This window comes from Lagopus muta, chromosome 2, assembly GCF_023343835.1.
Source record: "Lagopus muta isolate bLagMut1 chromosome 2, bLagMut1 primary, whole genome shotgun sequence".
Taxonomy (NCBI): domain Eukaryota; kingdom Metazoa; phylum Chordata; class Aves; order Galliformes; family Phasianidae; genus Lagopus; species Lagopus muta.
Genome location: NC_064434.1, coordinates 64234533 through 64256406, shown reverse-complemented (window position 1 = coordinate 64256406; position 21874 = coordinate 64234533). Strand labels below are relative to the sequence as shown.

The 21874-nt window shown below is 36.2% G+C and overlaps 1 protein-coding gene across 11 annotated transcripts in view; it reads left to right on the top strand.

Annotated features, from left to right (window-relative positions):
- The window catches only part of UTRN (utrophin), a 344046-nt gene that overhangs the window by 302674 nt on the left and 19498 nt on the right, over positions 1 to 21874 (top strand). For 8 of the 11 annotated variants that reach the window (XM_048937877.1, XM_048937876.1, XM_048937879.1 and 5 more), the window contains 7 exons: positions 536 to 693; positions 3921 to 4087; positions 6000 to 6111; positions 13263 to 13399; positions 14950 to 14988; positions 15224 to 15289; positions 19019 to 19084. In XM_048937877.1, the coding sequence (XP_048793834.1) occupies positions 536 to 693; positions 3921 to 4087; positions 6000 to 6111; positions 13263 to 13399; positions 14950 to 14988; positions 15224 to 15289; positions 19019 to 19084 (745 nt within the window). The remainder of the gene's footprint in view (positions 1 to 535; positions 694 to 3920; positions 4088 to 5999; positions 6112 to 13262; positions 13400 to 14949; positions 14989 to 15223; positions 15290 to 19018; positions 19085 to 21874) is intronic. The other 3 variants (XM_048937878.1, XM_048937886.1, XM_048937880.1) reach the window with 2 other exon arrangements.

The following is a 21874-nucleotide window of genomic DNA, read 5'->3' as shown; positions in this document are numbered from 1 at the left end:
TCTTTTTTCCCAGTTAGTGTCTGTGCTGCGAGCAATTTACTCGATCCTTTCAGCCTCAAATTTTTCTGTTGCATCAGCTTCCCAGAGCCCCGCTTATGCTGCAGGGCTCATCATGTGCCTTAGGAAAGGGAATCAATAAAAAAAACGTGTGTAGAAACAGATGTGGTTTTCTAGGAAGCAAACATGATTCCTGTTGAGCACAAAAAGCTATTTCAGTTTTGTCATGTCTCTGTCTTTGTCAATAGCTGGTTATGAGTAGTAGGAGCTATAATAATGTAATGTATTGGGAAGTACCTTATGTAGCTGTATGGTTCAGTTCATCTGGCCTGATTGCTCTCAGTTGTATTGTTACAGATCCAGCAAAAGTAGTCAAAGTAGTCAAGATTTAGGAGAGGGTACACTGTTGGAAACGGGCAGGCAATCATCTGTACCTGCATCTGGATTAAAGGAATGACAAAACTCAAGCTGTTGTTTTACTGAGTAAAGGGGCGTGGATGAAAATGAAATGAACTGGTGCCTCTTGTTGGTGTTGCAGATCTCTTCAAGGAGGTGTCAGGTCCCACAGAAATGTGCGACCAGAGGCAGCTTGGCCTGCTGCTGCATGATGCCATCCAGATCCCCCGGCAGCTGGGTGAGGTGGCGGCTTTTGGTGGCAGCAACATTGAACCCAGCGTGCGCAGCTGCTTCCAGCAGGTGAGATAGCAAAAACTTCATGGGAAAAACCTGTCATGAGCTCTGTTAGATTTACCTGGTGTAAAAATAGCAGAGGGACTTAAAAACTCAACTTGCCGTTAGTTTTCTTAAAGAAACAAATATGCTCCTGCAAATAAATTGTTAATATTACTGGGAAGTTATTGATAAAGATGAGCTGTGAATATTTGATTCATCATTTAGGAGACAATCAAATTATTTTCTAGCAAAAGAATGCGTGAATATTGGTGTTAGTGACAATATTAGCTGCTATGAGTGGTGTTAAAATTTTTGTAGCAGCCATTTTACCCTGCTTCACATCATTCAAACCTGATCTTGTAGGGACTGTGTACCCGTTGGAACAAGATGTGATCTCAACAGAACAGGAAAATGATGGCAATAGTAATTTTTGACCCTATGCAGCAGGAAATTATTTAGCATTGTTTTTCTGACAGTAGAGCTTGCAGTTGCATGAAATTTCAACCACAGTCATTTATATTTCGTGAGCCTTTATGCAGCAGATCAGAACATAAAATAAAGCTGTGTTACAGCCTGCTGTTCAAGTTCATACTGCATCTAGTCAATTAATGAGGCTGCAAGGAGCTTCTATCTTTTAAAGAAGATGAGAAGGAAAATGTCGCAATGGAACACAACCTAACTTAGGATTTGTCAGGGATGCCTAAGGCTCTGGCTGTGTGGTAGTGATAACTGTACATCCAGAGTACGTTACTTCTCTGAAAGTGACTGCTTTATGCATTGTCAGAAATTATATATGGATTAAAATATCACAATATATAAAATTACTGACTTGAATATCTGCAGTTTTATTGAATCCAGCAGATTAAGTGTTACAAAGAACTTGTAATAAATTTTTCTTTCACCATTCTTTATAAAATAGACACTTGCTTTCATCCTGTGCTGTGAAAATCCAGTTGTGCTACTTTTTTTTTTTTTTTTTTTTTTTTTTTTTTTTTTTTTACAGCTATTTGTTTATTTAGCTTTTTAAATTAATTTCTGAACTCTGAGATGATTGAGGTTGAGAGACTGTATGTAGAAATCTTGAATAATTTGCTGGATACATATGGAAGTTGTTTTAACCAGTTAATGTTAAAATCTCTTAGGTTTTAACGTTGCTGTTTCAGACAACAAGGGATGATGATTGGCCTATCTATCATTGGCCTCAAGTGGTTCAAGTCATACTAAAATGAATTATTAACTTGTTAGTGGCAGACTGTGTAGCACAGAGGAGCAATCTTATATGTTCCTCATCTGCCCAATTTCCCACACTGTTTATCTGTGAGTGAGATACACTGGTAAGGTGATATTAATTATATAAGGTGTTTTATAGTATTTTATACTGATGATCCATTTGCATCTCTCATCTCACATGAGTGCCTCAAGTTCTCTTTCTTGTGAGGTCTCATCTAGAGTACATCCAGGCATGAGACCCCCAGCAGAAGAAAGAGGTGGAACTGTAGGAGTGGGTTCAGAGGGCCACAAAGCTGATCAGGAGGCTGGAGCACCTCCCCTTTGAGGGTAGGGGCTGAGGGAGATGTGCCTGGAGAAGAGAAGACTCCAGAGAAACCTCATTATGGCCTTCCTTTATGGCTTATAAACAGGAGAAGAACTGACTTTTTACATGGTATGATAGTGATAGGAAAATGGGGAATGGTTTAAAACTAAAAGAGAAGATATTTAGGTTGGATGTTAGGAGAAAATTCTTTACTCAAGGGATGGTGAGACACTGAAACAGGTTGCCCAGAGCGATAGAAGAGAAGTATCCGGGGAGACCTTATTGCGACCTTCCAGTACTTGAATGGAGCATATAAACAGGAGGAGGAATGGCTGTCTGCGAGGGTAGATAGTAACAGGACAAGGAGGAATGATTTTAAACTAAGATTTGGAGGTTTAGGTTAGATATTGAGAGGAAGTTTTTCATACACAGGGCGGTGACCCACTGGAACAGGTTGTTCAAGGGGTTGTGGATGCCCCATCTCTGGGAGCATTCAAGGGCAGGCTGGATGAAGGCAGCTTGGTCTTGTGGTTGGTGACCCTGCACATAGCAGGGGGATTGAAACTTGATGATCATTGTGGTCCTTTTCAACCCAGGCCATTCTATGATTCTATGATTGTATTATTGTGAATGCCCCATCGGTTGCGGTGATCAAGGCCAGGTTAGATGGGGCCCTGAGCAACCTGATCAGGTGGGTGGCAGCCCTGCCCATTGCAGGAGGTTGAAATTGGATGATCGTTAAGGTCCTTTCTAACCCAATTCATTCAATGATTCTATGATTTATAATTAGGAAAGCACAAGGTATGCAGCAGGATGTCAGAGCTATCTCATCCTAGTGAAAACAAGTATTTTGCTGGTGGGGAAAGCACATTATTCCTTTTTTCCTCCTAGCAGCAAAACCAAAAAGGCTTGAGTTTAAGAAGCCTTGTGTTGCTTTTAATCATGTGTTACAATTTTAAGTATAGCTTTCATTTTAAATTGTGTTCTGTTACAGTGAGCTCAGAAAGGCAATGCCTATTCTTATTGCTGATATTGCTGACAAATAGGATGAACATAATTCCTTTATAGCTAGGTTCCTCTATCAGTTACAACTTGAATGCAAACATGTTTATTTGATCTTAAAACAGTCATGCTATCATTTTAGCTCTGCTGCATTCTTTCAATGACTGCATATAAAGTGACAGATTTATTTTTCTCTTTAAAAAAAAAAAACAAAAAACTTCTGTATTTAACGTGCTAACTGGAGAGAATACCATGGGCTCAGAATACAGCTTAAATTTTTTTCATGAGTCTTATGGCAGTTACTAGACCCTTGCAGGCAGTACTATCTTTTAGCAGTCTGACATCAATGTTAAATGACAAGATTGCCGTATTGGAAATGCAGAAGATTCTTCCCTTTAGTGCTCTCTCCCTTTTTTTGAGTCCTTTCAGTTCATACATGCCTTTATCGTGGACTGCTCCATCTTCGTTACCACCTGTCTCCTCTATCCCGGATGTTTAGCCCTGTGCTTTCTAACTGTCTTCCTTGTTTTTCTGTATTTGCATTAAGACTGTTTCATGTATCCTTTAACAGGTTATTTATTAATTTGACACTGAATGGATTAACATAGGGTTTTTGTTTTTTTTTTATTCTAAAGAAAAATAGTTGAGGCTTTTAAAATTTTATTTCTTTTTATTTTTATTATTTTAAATTCATATATATGTATACTTTCCACAGAACCACAATAAGCCAGAAATTACTGTAAAACAATTTATAGATTGGATGCACTTAGAGCCACAGTCTATGGTATGGCTACCAGTTCTGCACCGTGTGGCAGCTGCGGAAACAGCAAAACATCAGGCCAAGTGTAACATCTGCAAAGAATGTCCAATTGTTGGCTTCAGGTAAGAGAAGGGGAGCTTGGAGCAGAATTTCTCAGAAAATATCTACTTTTTCACATACCACAAGTTACATGTTAGTTACATATTTGCTTTTTTTTACCATTTTACCCATTTAAGATAGGAACTGCCATCCCTGGTTAGACCACAGTGTGGATCTCTGTTGAGGAGCACCTGAACCACTATGTTTCTGGCTCATCTAGTGCCACTGGTAAATACGCAGTGGTCTTGTGACTGACAAATGAGAAGAATGGGCTGTTATAATATTTTGGCACTGGTGGATACAAGAGGCAGCAAATGGAAGTGTAAATGCTCTCCGTATGTTCTGTGAGCACAAGAGCAAAAGAAACTGATCAGTAAGGAAAAAAAAAAAGCTCATCTATGTCTCACGTAGAGCAAGAGGTGAATTGGCACCTCCAATTGATCTCCTCCATAAATGCTGTGAAGCAGTCAGTCATGTCAGCTAGTACTAACTCCCTTCAGCAGCAATCCTTTCTTGCTTGGCACAAACATTTATATGTTACTGTGATGAAACTTGCACAGTCTTGCACAGTTCCTATCTTGAAGCATTGAACATGGTATAAGTTTAGGCTGTTCAACGGAAGCTGTGAATTCTCAAGAGAAAAATGGCTCCAAGGATATTCTAGTTATTCTCCTGAACAGTATTTGCTTTTACTGTGAATCATGAGGCTTTGGCTGTTTGGTGCCCTTTGTGAGTACTGTTACAGCTAACATACATCTGTGTGTTGATTGCTCCAGATTATAAAAGATGCAAAATGAATTAGGGAAGCAGATCTAAATATAACTGTTCACTTTTCCACTATTGTGGTTATATAATTCAGTGTTTTATTTAGGAATGATAAATTGGTCATATCTTTAAGTGATTTTGAGGCTTTTCTTCGGATGCTGAGGCAGATGAGTCATTTTTGTTCCTTATGTTTTCTCTTTCTGCTTGCTTCTGCTATGTTAAAGGATAGTAATGTGAATCTTTGGTCAGATTCATCGCACCTAGCTTTAGACGTGCAAACTTTAGTCAATCTTGTAAGAGCTAGTGGTTGTCTTCTTTCACTATAAATATGGAGGCGTTAAGTACTTCCAGAAGTTATTAATCTGATCAAAGTCTTTTGCCTGTCTTATGAGGAGATGAAAGATAGATGTTTCAGTTTTTCTTAATTAACACTTGTCAGAGTGTAGAGAGGCTAAGCTCCAGTTTATATATCTTGTAGATGCCTAAGTTGGAGCTGATGCACCTTGTCTATATTGAAATATCTAGTGTGGAAAGGGAGGACGTGGAGGCAGAAGAGAAGGAAAGACAAAAGAATTGCTCATTTTTAACTGCCTCTAATGATACTAGAGATCTGAAAGAAAAAAAAAACGTGTCTAGCATCTTAGCAGTAGGCAGATGCTGCAATTTAATACATGGGCTCTTGAGTAAAAACGACAAGCTTTTTTGTCAGCGTCCTTAAAAGTGAACCTTTGCATTTATAAACATTTATTGTCATGCAAAAGAAAACATGAAATTCACTGGGGGAAAAATGTGGATGGGTACTGAAAACAGCTCTCAGGAATAGATTTAATTTAAACTTAAACTATTCAGTAGCTATTCAATTTGCCTCAGCTAGCTCATTTTAGTTTCAGACAAATGATATAACCTCATCCAGTCAGAACTGCTGTACTATAAAAACAATGGTGGGTGGAGTCTGGAAATGAATCATTACATAATCCAGTTTGGGCTTAAAAATAAATAAAAAGCTATCATTCTCCTGGTGGCTATATTTAGTAAAAAGGATATTGTATGCATTTTCTGCTTTGTTGCTTTGCTTATGCATATAGATGCTCCAAAGGAAAACCTGAATAAATAAATCAACTTAATGTTGATTTTAGGAAGCTCTAATCGCTTTCTTTAATGTCCCCACAGGTATCGGAGCTTAAAACATTTCAATTATGATGTCTGTCAGAGCTGCTTCTTTTCTGGCCGTACAGCTAAGGGGCATAAGTTGCATTACCCAATGGTGGAATATTGTATACCGGTGAGTACCAATTTACTGCCCATTCTTAAGGGATTGTTTTCATATTATTTGTAATCTAAATTATTTTTAACAGTCCTTTGACACCTTGATATTCGCCAGGCTTTCTTTTCCATCTGTCTTGTAGGGCCTGTCTTCTCACAGTTCTCTTTGAAAGTCATCTGGTGCTTTGCTAGTGCTGCTGATTTTTGTCAGGCACTGTGTTCAAATTCTGTAGAAACGGGGAGAATGGTTTACTCCTGGTATCCACTTTAGAAATATTCACTGAGGGAACTTCATTTCTTTTGTAAAAATAAAACTGGAATCTTGAATATAATTGCAGTGCTTGAATGTGTGCACATGCATATGTGCTGTTTTAAGAGAACATGTTTGAGAAAGGGACTCACTTTACTACTGCCATAACACATAATAATGTTTTATACTCATAGAATCAGAAAATCCTGAGTTTGAAGGCCCACAAGGATCATCTTAAAATAGTTTTAAAGATTCATGGTCTTTGCTTTTGTGTTGAAGATCTGTTGCTTGCATCATGAAGTTGGACAAATGTTGTGTTTTCTCCTGAGTAATTACTGTTTACGAAGTTGTTTAAAAATTGGTTGGTTGGCTGGAAGAAGAAAAAGAACTACTTTTGATGGTTTCTAACTGGTAATAATTTGAGTTTTCCCTGTGTTGGCTAACAGAAATTAATTCACAATGTAATTTTTTGCTGATGAAATATTCAAACAAGATTTTTCTAAGGAAGTTTGTAAGACATTATTTTAAGTGCAGGATTGGGCACCACTTTTGTGGGATTTTTTTTTTTTTTTTAAGACTAATCTGATAGCTTTTCAGAAGAACTTTCATTCAATCATAAAATTTAATAGTATAATATGTCTATAATTTAAGTAAGAGTGCTAAAAGTTCTGTATGCTTAGAACAAACTCAGATCAGAAATGACCCATTATATGAACGGAATTAAGATATGGCTATTTAACTTACATAATCAGTACCTACATGCAGTTCATTTTAACTATTATCTGAGTTGAGTTACAATTGAAGAACTGATTTCACAAGAAGAATCTAGTGCTATTGATTACTGAATCATAGAATCATTTTGAGTTGGAGGGGACCTTCAGAAGTCATCTAGTCCAGCTCCCATGCAAACTAGATAATGTCATTCAGAGCCTCCTCCAGGTATTGCTACAAATTGATCCTCAAAGATGATAGAGCTATGAAAAAAGTCACCTTTACTTACTTTACTTACTTTATTACTGCTGTTTATAGCAATGTCCTGTTATTGTTGGTGTACTGATTTGTTGCTAAGCCTCTCTACAATTTGAATTCAATGCAATATAGTATTCAAGAACTTGTGAAATTGTTTGCAGCATGTTAGTAGAATAGCTTATATATTTAGATGGAATGATGCCCAAAAAATAGCATAGTGCTGAGTCTGTGCAATAAAAAAACAATAATAAAAATGGAGGTACCAAAGATTAATGAATTAATACTTAGAATCCATTAAATTACAATACAAATAGTCTGAACAGAAAGAGTGCATCTAGTCTGCTAAGATTAGCATGTTTTTAGAACTTTATCAGCTTGATTCAAATGCAGGTCATGTTATTTTTGTGACCTGTGATGTATCAAGAGTACTAGCAATAATTAGAAAAAAACAAACGCTTAACTGCTTGATAAAGCTGACATTTCAAACTGGAGCTTAATCACAGATTGAGGGAAAACCTTTTAATTGCCTTCCGGTAAGTTATTCAGTGTTGGGATATGAAGGGATTTCTTAGAAGCTTTGCTACTTAAATTTAATATAACTCAAAGAATGGCTTAAGGAATCTGCATTTAAAATTATATTTGCAAGAGGAAGATCCTCCACAGTGTTTGTGTCAGGAAGGAATTCCTTTCATAATTTCAGAATAAGGTCAGATAGTTGTGTATTGCTACTGAAGCCCAATCCATAATGCCTTTTAGTGTTCTTCTTAGTTTACAGTTTGGTTCTGTTGATGCTGAAAATTGAAAAAATTTATGATAACTATTTTCGTCGTATTTTTTTCTGTAATTCACTGTAATCCTACAGTTAGAATCCAGCATCTAAGTCAAGAATACTCTTAAGAACTTAGTTTTCTTTTAAATCCAAGCAGAAATAATTACTGCATCAGTTTTCTTTCTCCAAACTATTTTGACTTTACAACTCCTGTATTCCATAGCAAAACCTTAAAACCAGCTAATTTGATGTAACATATGGATCTCAGATCAGCAGTGCCAAAAACTTTGTCATTGCAAGCTTGATTTCTGTTGAGGTCCTGACCTCTGTGTCACTACACACACACCTGGTACAGCCATTAACTTCAGGAACTTTTTTTTTTAGCCTCTCTGTGCAAAATAGTGGTTGCAAAGGTTAACCTCTTCAAGGAAATCAAAAATAGCGAAGACGAAATGGATTTGACGTGTTGACAGAGAGAACTCTAAAATAATTCTTGGTGCATCTGAATACAATTGGAATCAACTGACTGTATTTCACTTCAGGACATACCTCTCTCTTCTAGGAGCTCTCTTCTATGTTGTCTTCCATTACATTTTGTTTGCAAATGGACTACGGTAAATTTTGAATGACTGGGTCTTCAAAAGAATTTAATGTGGTGTCCAAAATAAATATTTTCCTAATGACTGTGTTTTTTAATTTTAGTAATTTTTGTTGGCAGTTTACCTTGCAAAATAAATGAGCATAATTTTATTACCCTAAAGAAGCTCAGAACAGGATAAGAAAGATGTCAGAAAGCATTAGCTGAATTTTACTTTACCCTAGAGTGAAAATTTTGCTTCAGGCACAATAAAGCTTATCTGCAATAGTGCCTGCTAAGGCTCCTCCTCTAGGTAAGTCATCAAAAAGCTTAATGGCTACTGACAGAGAAGACAGTTACATTCCTGAACATTAAGCAGCCTCGATGTTTTCTAAGCAACTGACACAAGAAAGTCAGTGGTTTCATCTTGACAAGTTTCTCAATTCACTGAGGGTGACACTTCACTGTTAACAAAACAGGGTTGTTCTATGGGGAAGATTAGAGAAAACAGCAAGAATGGGCAAATCTGAGTATTTTATTTGCAAAACATTGCTTCCAGCTGTGGAGCTCAGAGATTATTACTCCTTTCCCTGAAAAAAAAAACAAAAAAAAATCTTTGATATCAAGCAGCTGCTCAACATGCTTTCCTCTAAGTCTCTCTGTTCTGGTTACTCAGCTAGCTACCTTATATGATCTGCTACTCTTTTGCAACTTTACTTGTAAAATTCTGAGTTTAAAAAGTTGCTTTTGAAATTACAGCTTGATTTCATAGCTCACAAAATTTGTAATGCCTCTTGGTAAAAAAGTGCTATGAAGTGCCTCTGTTAGAAAGTGATCAGAGAAAGGTCATCTTCATAGTTCTACACAGTGTAAATATCGCTGATCCAGTAGTGACAGACATAAATACATTTCTTGTGTCTTTAATAACCTGATTTTTTTGTGGTATCTTCTCTCTTGCCTCTATCGAGGACCATGAGATGCTACTTAAAAGTGCAGGTGTGTTGCCGAATGGGAAGGAATGTGTAAATTTGAACATATGCTCAAGTTATTGGAGAATTGGTTGCTTCTGTATCAATTTAAAATATATGAGTGTATGAGGGTTGCTCTAAAAGTAATGCTTCCTATTTTATTCTGTTGGCCCACAGTGTCAGAGGCAGATGTTAGTGGTATAGCAGCAGCTATACCAGAGGCTGAAGCTTCCCACTAATATTCCATTAGATTTTGTTACTGTGTGACAGATGGCAGCAGAGGGGCAGTCTGACAAAATGGAGTCTGACATGGAAGTGCAGATGGAGCAAAGGTGTGTCACTGAATTTCTCCATGCAGCAAAAAGTGGCACCCATTGACATTGATAGCCACTTACTGAATGTTTATGCAGACAAAGCGGTGGATGTAAGCTCAGTGAGGCAGTGGATGGTGCATTTCAGTAGTGGTGGCTGTTGTTTCTGTGGAAATAAATAGGAGGCATTCATTTTGGAGCAATTGACATGTGTGAGTATTTATTATATATATCAAGTACAGTCTGGTTAGTGGTGCAGAATTTACTTAATGTTACAGGTTAATCAAATGTCAAGAAAGAAAATATGGAGATGTAAAAAAGATTTTTCTCTTAAAAAAATCTTAAAATTTACCTCTCTCTCTATATATATAGATAAAAAAGATATATCTATACACAGTATATACCTATTCATTTTTTAGAGCTCTCCCAAAAGTTTTTTTACGTTCTTTGTACTTTTTCCCAATGAAGAGTTGTCCTATTGCTAATGCGTGAAAAATATATCATGATCTTTTTCTTAACCTACATAGGAAAACTATGCCTAGCATCTTCTGTATTTTCTACTGTTTTCCATACAAATTCAAAAGTTTCTTAGGCATTGGTTTACAAGGATTTTTTTCTGGTTCTACTTTGACTTACGACTCCATTTATTCCTGGCTGTGTGCTAAGAGTGCTAATGCCAGTTTGTCAGTTATTTCATATATTTTCTTTGAGACATTAAGAGAGTTTGTTAATTATTTATGTATGCCAGCCATGGATCTTAGTCATTCTTTCCTAAGCATTTTTTAAGAACTAAGGTTTTAAATTGAGGCTGACAGAATAGTCTTTTGCCTGAGAAGTTGGTTTGTTGGTTGTTTTTTTTCTTTGCTTTTTGGAGTATTTCTGTTATTAGTTTTAGTATTTGTGCTATTGACCTATGTGGACCTAAGCCAAGATGTCATGATGTAAGGCGTTGTACAAGTCACCTGTTGATTCTAATTTAATAGATAGATTCTACACAGCAGCTCCTGGCTTTTCTTTTTCAGAAGATAAATGTTACAGCACCTCTCTTTTGGCATGGTTTTTGATTGGATTGTGTAGTGTGGCTATGGGCAAAAACATACAATAAATACTTCTAAAAGTTATGTCTTCATCCTGTGGAAAAAAAGGTCTTCTGTATCTTCTCAAATTTCACTGGTTAGTATTTATAATCCTCACTCAGTACGTAGTAAAATTAGTCTTTTCAAGGAACTAGATCAGTCTGTCATACCAAGTAAAGAGTACACCAGAGGAAAAGTTTGGCAGCCCACTGCACATTTACTTCTGTAATGTGTAGGTAGTAAAACTTTCATTCATTGGCCTTGGGACAGAGTTCCATCTGCTAGAGTTACTGTTGTGTGAGAAGAAGGAGCCCTCTGGACTTCACAGACCTTATTTGGATGATTCCATGTGTGTAGCAGATGCTTTCTGAGCATGAATTTGTGAGCCCTCTCTGAATTTTACCTGTATTAAAATCTGAGGGTTCAAACGTTTCTTAATCCCAAATGTGCTGATTTTGTTGCTACTCATTAAAGCCAGATGTCACAAAAAACATCAGTTTGATTATCTACTGTTTTTACTGCTACTCTGACCTGCATTACAGATTTTATAACTGCCTGTATTATACACATTAAACATATTTCCATATTCATGTACGGATTTTATGTTTTTACAATAGAAAATACAGTTGAAGAAAAGTTTGAGTGACCTGCTGCTAGGCCTTTTACTAATAATTTAACTAATAAGTAATGGGGAAAGAATTACAAAACTGAAACATCCTTAACTTTTTTTTACAGATACTCATTCACTTTGGCATCTTTTTATGTTAACATGCTTCTCCTTAAGCAGCATCTGCAGAAATACGGTCCACAGTTTGTTACAGGGTTTGGGCTGTAGACTGTGAAAGCCATGGCAAACCTGCAGCTAATACGGGAGGTGAATGGCCACTTCGTTTTTTTAAATTGCAGTTCCAAAAAAGAAACACTGCTTCATGTGATGGGTACCATTCTGTTTAAGTGTACACAGTTTGGTCTGAAAAACAAAACTATAAAGTCAAATTGTATACTATTGTTTCTGTCCATGGACATCTGTTATAGTCACTTTCACCTTCTATTGTCTCTTTCACCCTCCCTGTCTATTTTGCTTTGCATCCCTGCTTTGGAAACAGCGATTGAGTAGCATTACCAAAGCAGTGTTGTCATTACTGCTGTGATTATTTCTAATTAAACTGATCCTTAAAAGCAGCTGTGCCAATTTAAATTCTGTTCTAAATTCCAGCTGTGGGAGTGACATGGATAAGCATTTCTTGGTTTTGGAAAAGGCTGTGTCAGTGAGGACCAGTAGAAAAAGCTTCTTCAGGGAGCTTTTGCTTGTTGTAATTGGTAATTTTAGACTTGCAAAATCTTGGGACTGATTTTCTTAGCAGCCTCATAGTGTGGTAGTAAGGAGGATGCTGTTCCACTCTGTAGGTTTGTTACTTCAGGCACGGGTTGTTCTTGCCAGATCTGCTTCTGACTGTGCCTCTGAATAGCGCCCACAGGACAGTTATAATTTTGTCTGCTGCAGCTATTTCTTGGCCCTGGAATGATACAGATAATTGTAAAAATCTGTAGGAAGAGATCTGGTAACATGAGAAAATTCTCATTAAAACTTGGCTCTTGAAGGAGAGAGTGCTTTAGCACTTACTGCTTCTATCCCATTATAAGGTTTTTCAGTTCAGGTATGTAATAGCAGGCATTGAATATTTTGTGGCAATTTGTGAATATGTGGGGCTGTGTAAACTGTGTGGTCTATTGGCTTTTTTGTTTTTTTGTTTTTTTTTTTTTGTTTTTCAAAGTAAAGCCATTTCTGTTAGCTGTATTTTTTTTCAGCAAAGCCATTGCAAGGCTTTAATTTTTTTCTGTGAAGGTGAGTAACAAGATTGATGTGCATGAGTATACTGTCAGAATTACTTTCAGTAACTGATAGGATCCCCTTACATCTGGCAAACTTTGGTCTTTTCAGTTTTGTAAGACTGTTTGTAAATGCTCAGCTTAAGACTTGAACCTGTTTCAGTTTTTCTCTAATTTATGAAGTAATTGGTAAATCTAGTGCATTCATTGCTGGAAGTTTGAAGCCTTGCTGCTTTTTTCTAATAGAAGGGAGTTTGTAGATGCATTTCCATTATAAGTGTGCTGTAATTCACAACGCTAAAAAGACGTTTTTAACATCGCTAACATTTTGAAGTTCTTCCTTCTTCCAGGAGAGTAGCAGCAGTATCATTGTCAGTGCTATTTGGCAATGTTCAATTTAATTTCTTTTAACTTTTTAAGACAACATCTGGGGAAGATGTGCGAGACTTCACCAAGGTGCTGAAGAACAAGTTCCGCTCAAAGAAGTATTTTGCAAAACATCCACGTCTTGGCTACCTGCCTGTGCAAACAGTTCTAGAGGGTGACAACCTGGAGACGTAAGCTTAATTATAGAGCAAATGCTGTTAGCATTACCGGTCTGCTCCATTAAAAACAAAAAAAAATGAAACCAAAGAGTGGGCAGTTGTTTGCTTTGTTTGCAGATCTTGCCTGAATTTGAAAAGTACATGTTTTTATTTTGATAAGTATTTGGCCATATAGCCATGTAGCAGTTAATTTTGGAGAGATCTTAGTGGTTGTTTTACAAAAAAAAAAACTTTTATAACCTTCAGGAGACTGGAGCCTTCTGGAACCTTCCTCTTTATATGGTCATGCTTAAGTTAGAAATTGCTGAGCTAATGAGGTTCCTACAAACTTCAGAAATACAGGAGGACTGTTAGAGCAGAGCACTGTCTATGTCTCCCCAGTTAATCACTGTGCTGACAGAAATACTCTTTATTTACTTAGGTAGTTGGTCGCTGTCAGCAAAGGAGGATCTTATATGGAAAAAATCAAGATATTTTAACAGGCCATCAGAAATGGTTTCATGAATTGACTCCTTCTGATGTCTTGGAGTTTGTGGTTGCTTCTGCTTGTGTTGTCTAAACACTGCACCACTTAGTGACTACCAGCAGCCACTGTGGAACTTCAACATATGTGTTCTGCTTGTGTGGCAAAGCCCAGTGCACTTGTCCATGCTAATTTTGTCACCAAAGGATTGTGTGGTTGTTTGTTGTTTTTTTTTTAGTAAACAAAACCCACTCATTATCGTTTAAGAAACAGAAGGAAGTAATCTGAAAACTGGCATATCTGATGGCCTGTGTTCTAAGCATAATGTACACACAGATGTTCAAATGTTATTCATCAGAGCAGTCCTTGACTGATCTGTATTTAACAACAATTATGTCACAAACAAAGGGAAGCAAAAGTTTGCCAAGGGTGCCAGGAATTTGAGTATCAAAACTGTAATCACAGGTTGGGGTGAAACTCTTTTGGCCTGTCATGTGGAAAATGCACAGATAAATTGTCGTGCTGAGGAAACTACTGGTATGGGTTCTCCCTGCCTCAGGTGACAATTCTCAGTAGTATGGTTCTTGAAAAAAGTTAAATTGGAAATCCTAAATGCTTATCATGACAGAATACTATATAATATATATTTACCTTAGATTATTATTATGCAGTAGGAAAGTAAGCACTGATAACTTCTGTATACAGTGGGGTGTTTTGTTGTTGTGTTTCTTTTTCCCCAGTATGTTTTTGTAAGAGTATTTTCTAGTTAGTTTAAAAGGAATGCTCCAATGCTTGACAGTATTTAAACAAATTGGTTGTGGTTTGCAAATTCCAGTTTAATCAGTAATACTGTTTTGGTATTTTTTAGAATGTGATTTTTAACAAAATGAAATTTGTAACTCAGTCTCCTGTCTTTCCATGATATGCTGTAATATCTGTTGCTGTCTCTTTTCAATGTCAGTTGTTGCTGGTTCAAATAATGAGTGGGTTGTTGGTTTAAATAATAAGTGTTTCTCTAGCATTCTCTTGCTTAAATGTCTCCAAAGTTTGTTTCATAGTTTCTTTCTTTCTCTCTTTCCTTTTTTTGTCTTCCTTACAGTCCTATCACTCTCATCAGTATGTGGCCAGAGCAATATGAGTGAGTATGCAGAATCCCTTTGTCCAGATAGCTTGATAGACTACTTTTCTCTAAGCTGAATTGCGGCTAATCTGATGTGCATGAGCTACAGGGCATGGCAGACCCAAAGCAACAACCCCCTTCAGCAATATTGTGAATTTATTTATTTGTCATCGGTCTAAATTACTTTAAAATAATTCTACCTATATCATGAATTGCTTTTGACACCAATAATTTTTTTTTTTTTTTTTAATAGCCCTTCTCAGTCTCCACAGCTATTTCATGATGACACACACTCCAGGATAGAGCAGTATGCTACTAGGTAAGAAATGAACAGACTGTTTCTTGCCAGTACACTGCATTTTGTGATTGATTCTTGCTGATTTTAATCTACTCTACTGGCTGGGCATTATTTATTAAAAAGATATAATTCTCTGTACTCAGAAGTAAGTCAAACATTTTTAAATCATCAGCTTCTGAATACAGTCATATTAAATATAAAGTAGATGCTTTCAATCTGTCAACTGTCATACAAAATGAAAACTTGCAGAATTACTATATTATTTCTGAAATGCGCTGTTTTCCTTTTATTTCATTTTTAACTTTTGGGAATAAACTTAGCTTGTTGATATATAGTTTCTCTCAGATGTATTTTAGAGCCAACTTTTACTTTTGTGATAGGCTGGCACTATTCACTGCCATTGACTTATAGCAGAGGATATATTAATTACAGACATTTTACAACCTTTATAGGGTCACCCAAGACCCTTTAGGATATAATGCTTATTGTACTGAGTCCATCTCTGTGCTTGAGTGTTTCATTGAGCTCTCTTCTGTCTGTTTGTAGCCAATGAGATTTAAGCACTAACCAGAGCTACTCTTTCAAAAATAAACAAAGACAGTCTGCTTATAGGCAAGACAGAAATTGATCCATATTCCCACAGGAACTGACTTGGTTTTGTTTTGGGTGTTTTTTTTTTCTGTTGTAATCGATCTATGCATCCTACAAACAAAATGAACTTTTTCAGCTTTTTGAATAAACATTAAAAGCTTATGTTCAAGTTACCTATTTGCTACTGTAATCTTACTTATGGGCAGCATAAATAAAGCTTCAAAACCCAGGTAACATAGATGTTTGTTGACATGTGATGTTACCTATCACGTGATCTTTGTAAAGATTGAAAAATGGAACTGAAACTGATGCTGAAAGATTGTCTACTGTGTCAGCTTCATCTCTTTTCTTTTTTTGCTTTTTTTTTATCTCAACAAACTGCATTTTAATTCTTCTTTAAAAATGTAGTATATTGTCAAAGTTGTAGTATGTGTCAATTACTCGGAACATGTCCTTCATATAAATCAGCCAGTGTTTCTTTGAATCTACAACTTCTCACTGCTTTAACCACCTGAAGACTATGGATAAGTCTACCATCAGTACACAAAGAAATCAGAGTTCTCTACAGAGATGTAAGAATTCCTTGTCCCTTTATGTCCTTTCTTCAGTCTGTAATGCCATGATGGCTTCCTGTGTCCCGATGAGGCTATAACTATGTACCCCATTAAGAATCAATGGAGATCCCAAGTACTGTGAGCTGGTTTCCCTCTTCTCCTCCTCAAGTCTGCCCTTCAGTTGATTAAATTTCTAAATGTGGACTATGCACTGTTTAGTGCTTTTTCAGGATGCAAAGCCCAACCTGTACCTGCTGTGTGCAAAAGGTGGTTAGCAAAATAACAACAACCAAAAAACAAACAAACAAACAAACAAAAACATATCCATCCAACCTAATTTTTCTACTCATAAGCTATCTAGAAGTTTTCAAGGTATTTTTCCTCCAGTAATAAGATCTAAAAAATGAAAACATAATTTATTCTGTAGCTTTAATAATTTTTATTGTGTGCTTTCTAGGTGAAGCTGCTACCACGAATATTTCACATATAAATTAGTAAATATTTTCATTATCCCGATCCTTTCATCTAAGCTTCTTTTGAGAAGTACTATGTTGATGGAAAACAGACCTGTTAGCCAATTAGTAAAGGATTTCAGTGTTTTGAAATATTTGTTGAAAAGTGTTCATAACTGTAAATAGTTATGCATACCACAAGTGAAACTGGCAGTCAACCTTATGTTTATGTGATTGTCTTTTCATTAGAGGAAATAACTAGGATCATGTTAAAAAGACTGTATTGAAAACAGTGTATTAGGGTTAAAACCTTTATTGTCACTGTTTGAAGAACATTCAAGTCTGTTTTCTGATTACAGTTCCTATGGTTACATTGTGTTTCCGCAAAAATCCTATGTACATACAATACATATCTGCAATCAGCTGCCTTTTTCTTCTGTGTCACCTCAGAGTTGCTTCTAGTACACTTTCTCAGCTTTCAGTTTGTCTCTCACCTAAAGGCATTTTGCAGCAATGGAGTTCCTTTCCTGTCTCCCTCTCTTGTCTCTTGGCTTCCCATGCTATTCTAAGCAAACCCTCACTAAATGGTGTGGATTGAAAACCTGACGATAGCAGTAGAATCTGCCTTTGCAAGATAGTTTTACTGACTTAGAAATTCAGGAAACTCTGCTCCCTGAAAAAAATGCTTTACCACCTTATATGACAAGGGGATATGAAGATGAGTTTAAAAACCAGCGATGTTTCATGAGAGTCTTAAAGATGCTGAGCTGAAAAGTATTACAAAGTACAGAGTATTACAAAGACTTGCAAGCACCCTGTTTGTGCTTGTTGCTTGCTAGGAGCTAGAGCTGCTTGAGATGGCTGATAGCAGAGGTAGCTTGGATGTCTTGAGTCACTTAGCAGCTTTTCCGCCCTTCAGTTGAGGGAGCCTCCCTTTAGGACTCAGCATTGCACTGGTAGCCAAGGTGATCAAGACAACTTCAACCTGTGCATGCTTTCACTGATGCTCCTCAACTCTGAGGAATACTAACAAGCATACAGATGGGCAAACTTGTTCCATGCTAAAAAAATACACTGGAATTCTTTAGTTCTTTTTTTTTTTTTTTTTTTTTTTTTAGGTCTTTACCCATTGCTTTCAAAAATAAAGTTCGAAGATGTTTGTAATAATGCATATTGCACTTGCAAATTTGAGTGTGAAGTTTAAGATATCTTTACAGCAAATGAAATACCTGTATTTATATGCATAGTGTCAAGTGTTTCTAGACTCTTACATGTCTTACATAAATAAAGTATATCTTCCCTAGAAAGCTGAATAGATAGAAAATTCCTGAAATAGAACAGAGAGTTGTTGTGGTGCTAGTGATAAATTTACTAAAGTGAGAAATGCTCATGTGCAGTAGTCCAGGTTTAGGCAGAATTTGCTATGAATCAGAGTTTCTTTCACACTTCTACAAAAACAAGCAACCTTCATGGTAAAGAAGCGCACAACTGGAGAGTGCAACATTTTTTATTTCCTACATTCTGGAGCGAATTCCTTCTTCTGCTTTCTCATTGGTTAAGTACTCCAGGGTTTGCAGCCTATCCAACTCTTCTAATTCCCTTAGCAGATGTGCCATCCCTGTTTACTACTTGATTAACCCCTCCCTTTTCTCTTCCTCTTCTTGTTTAGGTTTTGTTACAGTTTATTATGGTATGCTGAGATAACATCTTGTAGTTAACCTTACCCTCTGGGAATTATTCAGACCATGGAACCAGTTTGTACCAGTACTTCTCCTGAAGTTTCTCAGAAATGCAGATCTTCTATTCTACAAGCAGGAATTTCTTGTATCCAAGCTCTGCAGCACCTCTTTGACGTCAGTACATCTTACTGTTATGCACAACCGACATTTCTTTCCCCACACTTAGACATAGAACACATGCTTGTTGTTTGCAGCTTAGGAAGTAGAATTAGTTCATTGTAGCATAAGTTTCTCATAAAAGCTCTCTGAATTGTAGGTTTTTTTCTGGTGGGTAAATCTACATATTTATTCCTACTCATGTGTACGAAAGTTACCACATCTGAGCTGTTTCTAAGCAGAAGTGATCTTCTCAGTGCCTCTTTTGAAACTGTTCAGCACGATCTCTGAAAGTCATGGTCTTTCCCTGCCTTTCAGGCTTGCACAAATGGAAAGGACCAATGGCTCCTTCCTCACAGACAGCAGTTCCACCACAGGAAGCGTGTAAGTAACTCTTGCTCATTCAGGCTGCTGGGAACCTTGGTTATAGGCGTAGATTATAATCCTCTGCAAGCTGTAACACTGAATTTATTTTAGCTCCAGTGACAGCAACAAATTAGTATGACCCCAAGAAGACCTGGCTAAATTTCATTATTCCAAGAATTAGTTGTATAAATAGGTGATTCTTGTTTGGTGAAATAAGGCAACTCTACATTTATCAGCCACTCCACTTCAAAAATGAGGAAATTTCATGTCACTGGAAAAAAATCACAATTCTGTTGTTTCTATTTTGTGTTCCTTTCCTGCTTTTATCATAGTACAAAAGAAAACTTCTGTGTCAAAGTAGGCAGTGGAATGGATCAATAATTTTTGCTACCTCCCAGAACAGTTTTATTCGTTGCAAGAAAATGATCAATACTGCAAGCTATACAGAAGAGTGTTGCTATTTCTCGCTTAGGTATCAGTTTGCTGGCTACTGATTCATGTTTGTACTTGGGAATTTAAACATAGTCCTACATAATTTTATCAAAGTTGTTTTCCTTTTTAACTGTGTGACATTTTTATTATAAAATGCTTTGTTAAAATGAATTGATGAACCTGAAAAGCATAAAACCCTTTTAATTACTGATGAATTAAGTACAGCTTTTTAAGTGATAAAATACATTGATGTTTTAACCATTCTGTGTTTTCTGTTCTGTTAATTAAATCAGTGTGGTGGGACCCTGCCTCTTTACAATTATTAATTAATATAATAAACCTTTTTTAAGGGAAAACAAATTAGTTAGTTAGAAAATGCTGTTATTCTCAGTATACTTTCATTTACTGTTTTAAAATCTGACTATGAAATTACTTCCAAATTTACTAACAATGTGAGATTTTAAATACTCTGCTTCAAAGAAGCACTTGCAATAACCTTCAAATTCTTTTTCATTTGATAAGCTCTACTTATATAAAGCTAATTTTTTTTCTCCCATGTGTAACTGGGAAACCAATGGCAGAAGTGCAGCCAAACCGTTTCCTTTTGGCTTCCCAAAAGAAAGAAAAAAAAGGACTGTTGTTTGGTAGGGAAAGCTGGTAAACCTGAAAGCAGCAATATGCTTATACGCTTGATTGAGTTGTATATTTTGGATTCAAAGAATGTGCACATATAAGAGAAATGTGCATGATAAGACCAAACAGCCATCCATTCTAATAGTAATAGGAGATTTGTGCATTTAATTTTTATTGGCAATTCAGCTGCTGATTTTTAAATGCAATTTTCTTTCTTACCTACAAAAATATTCTTTATTTTAAAAAGAGGGGTGAACATGGTGAATGTTTGTATGAAATTGGTAGAGAGACTTTACAAATTTGTGTCTCAGTCCTGTTGTCAGAAGAGAACTATTACACAAGAAAATATAGAGAAGTTCAGAGGCCAAAGAGGACAAAAAGAAGCTGTTTTACCCAGAGGCACTTTTTTTTTAATTTGTGGATAACACTGCATATTTCTATTAAGCTACGTGCAGAAGTACTCATAAATTTCTGAAGAACTGTCATTTAAAACTTGTAATTAAATTATTGTAGAAAACAGAAGATCCCAAACTTAGGATGTATTAAATGTTTCTTCATAAGATCAGGATCCCAGTTTAGTTCATAATTCACCTACAGGGAGAACATTGGGAATCTAGCTTTATAGCACAGCTCTATTTTTTATTGTTTGACAGCTTGACATTAAAATATGCATGCTATAATCATTCTGTATAGACTGAATTAGAAGGAGCAATTTGTAACTTGGATGTGCATTTTTCAGCTCAGAGGCATCTGTGGGAAACCTGAGAAAAATCTCATTTTCTTATATACTTTTGAAGCTTTAGGAAATTTTTGATGATTTTAAAATCAAATTCTCTCTTTGAAATTGGAGTTATGTTCTGTAATCTTTATCAGTCCTCAGTAATCCCACAGCTTACTGTGGACCTGTAACAGAACCAAAGTTGCACTTAGTATTGGAAGATCACTTGCTTTAGCCTTGTCAGGTTAGCAAGTTCATCAGCAGTAAGTTTAACACACTTCATTCTTCAGAGTGTACGTGTAAGAATTTTTCTTCATTGAAGAATAACCACGAAGGAAGACTAAGGAGAGACAACAAGGTTGCTTCTGCTGTTGGTTAAATATCATGAGGTTTCTTTACAGAAATGAAAAATAAATCATTCTTCAATGAATTGTTCTTTTTTAATTAACCTCTTGTCTTGAATATTTTCATGATATCCCTTGACTCTTTAGGAATTTCTGCACTCCTCTGGGACGTGAAAATTCTACTAAAATATGTATTTTCCTGAACTGGAAAAGTATTTGTAGACAACAAAAAATATATTTGCTGTAGCATGCCCATTCTCTTAACAACAACAATTTAACTATCTCATGTTTTAATTTTCTCACATAATAGCATTAAAGACTTTTCATAAGGAGAAATGAAGACTTTTCAACAAAGAAGGTTAAATGGTATTCCTTGCGGAAAGCCATGCCTTACAATTTGACAAATCACAGTGTAGGAAAATTAAAAGACAGAAGAGAAATAGGAGAACGTATTTCTCTTATTCCTGTAATGTATGAACCATCCTAGCTAGCCCACACTGAAATTAATTTTGCTGGACAATAGTATAAATTATTAGTGTGTAAACATGAATGTTTAGTAGCTATTTTTTTTCTTTTTTTTCTTTCTTTTTTCTTTTTTTAATGAATGCCTTTAATACCAGTTGTTTTAGTGTATGCAATGCAGTTGATGGCACTTTACAGTCACCTGAAGATATTTTTCTT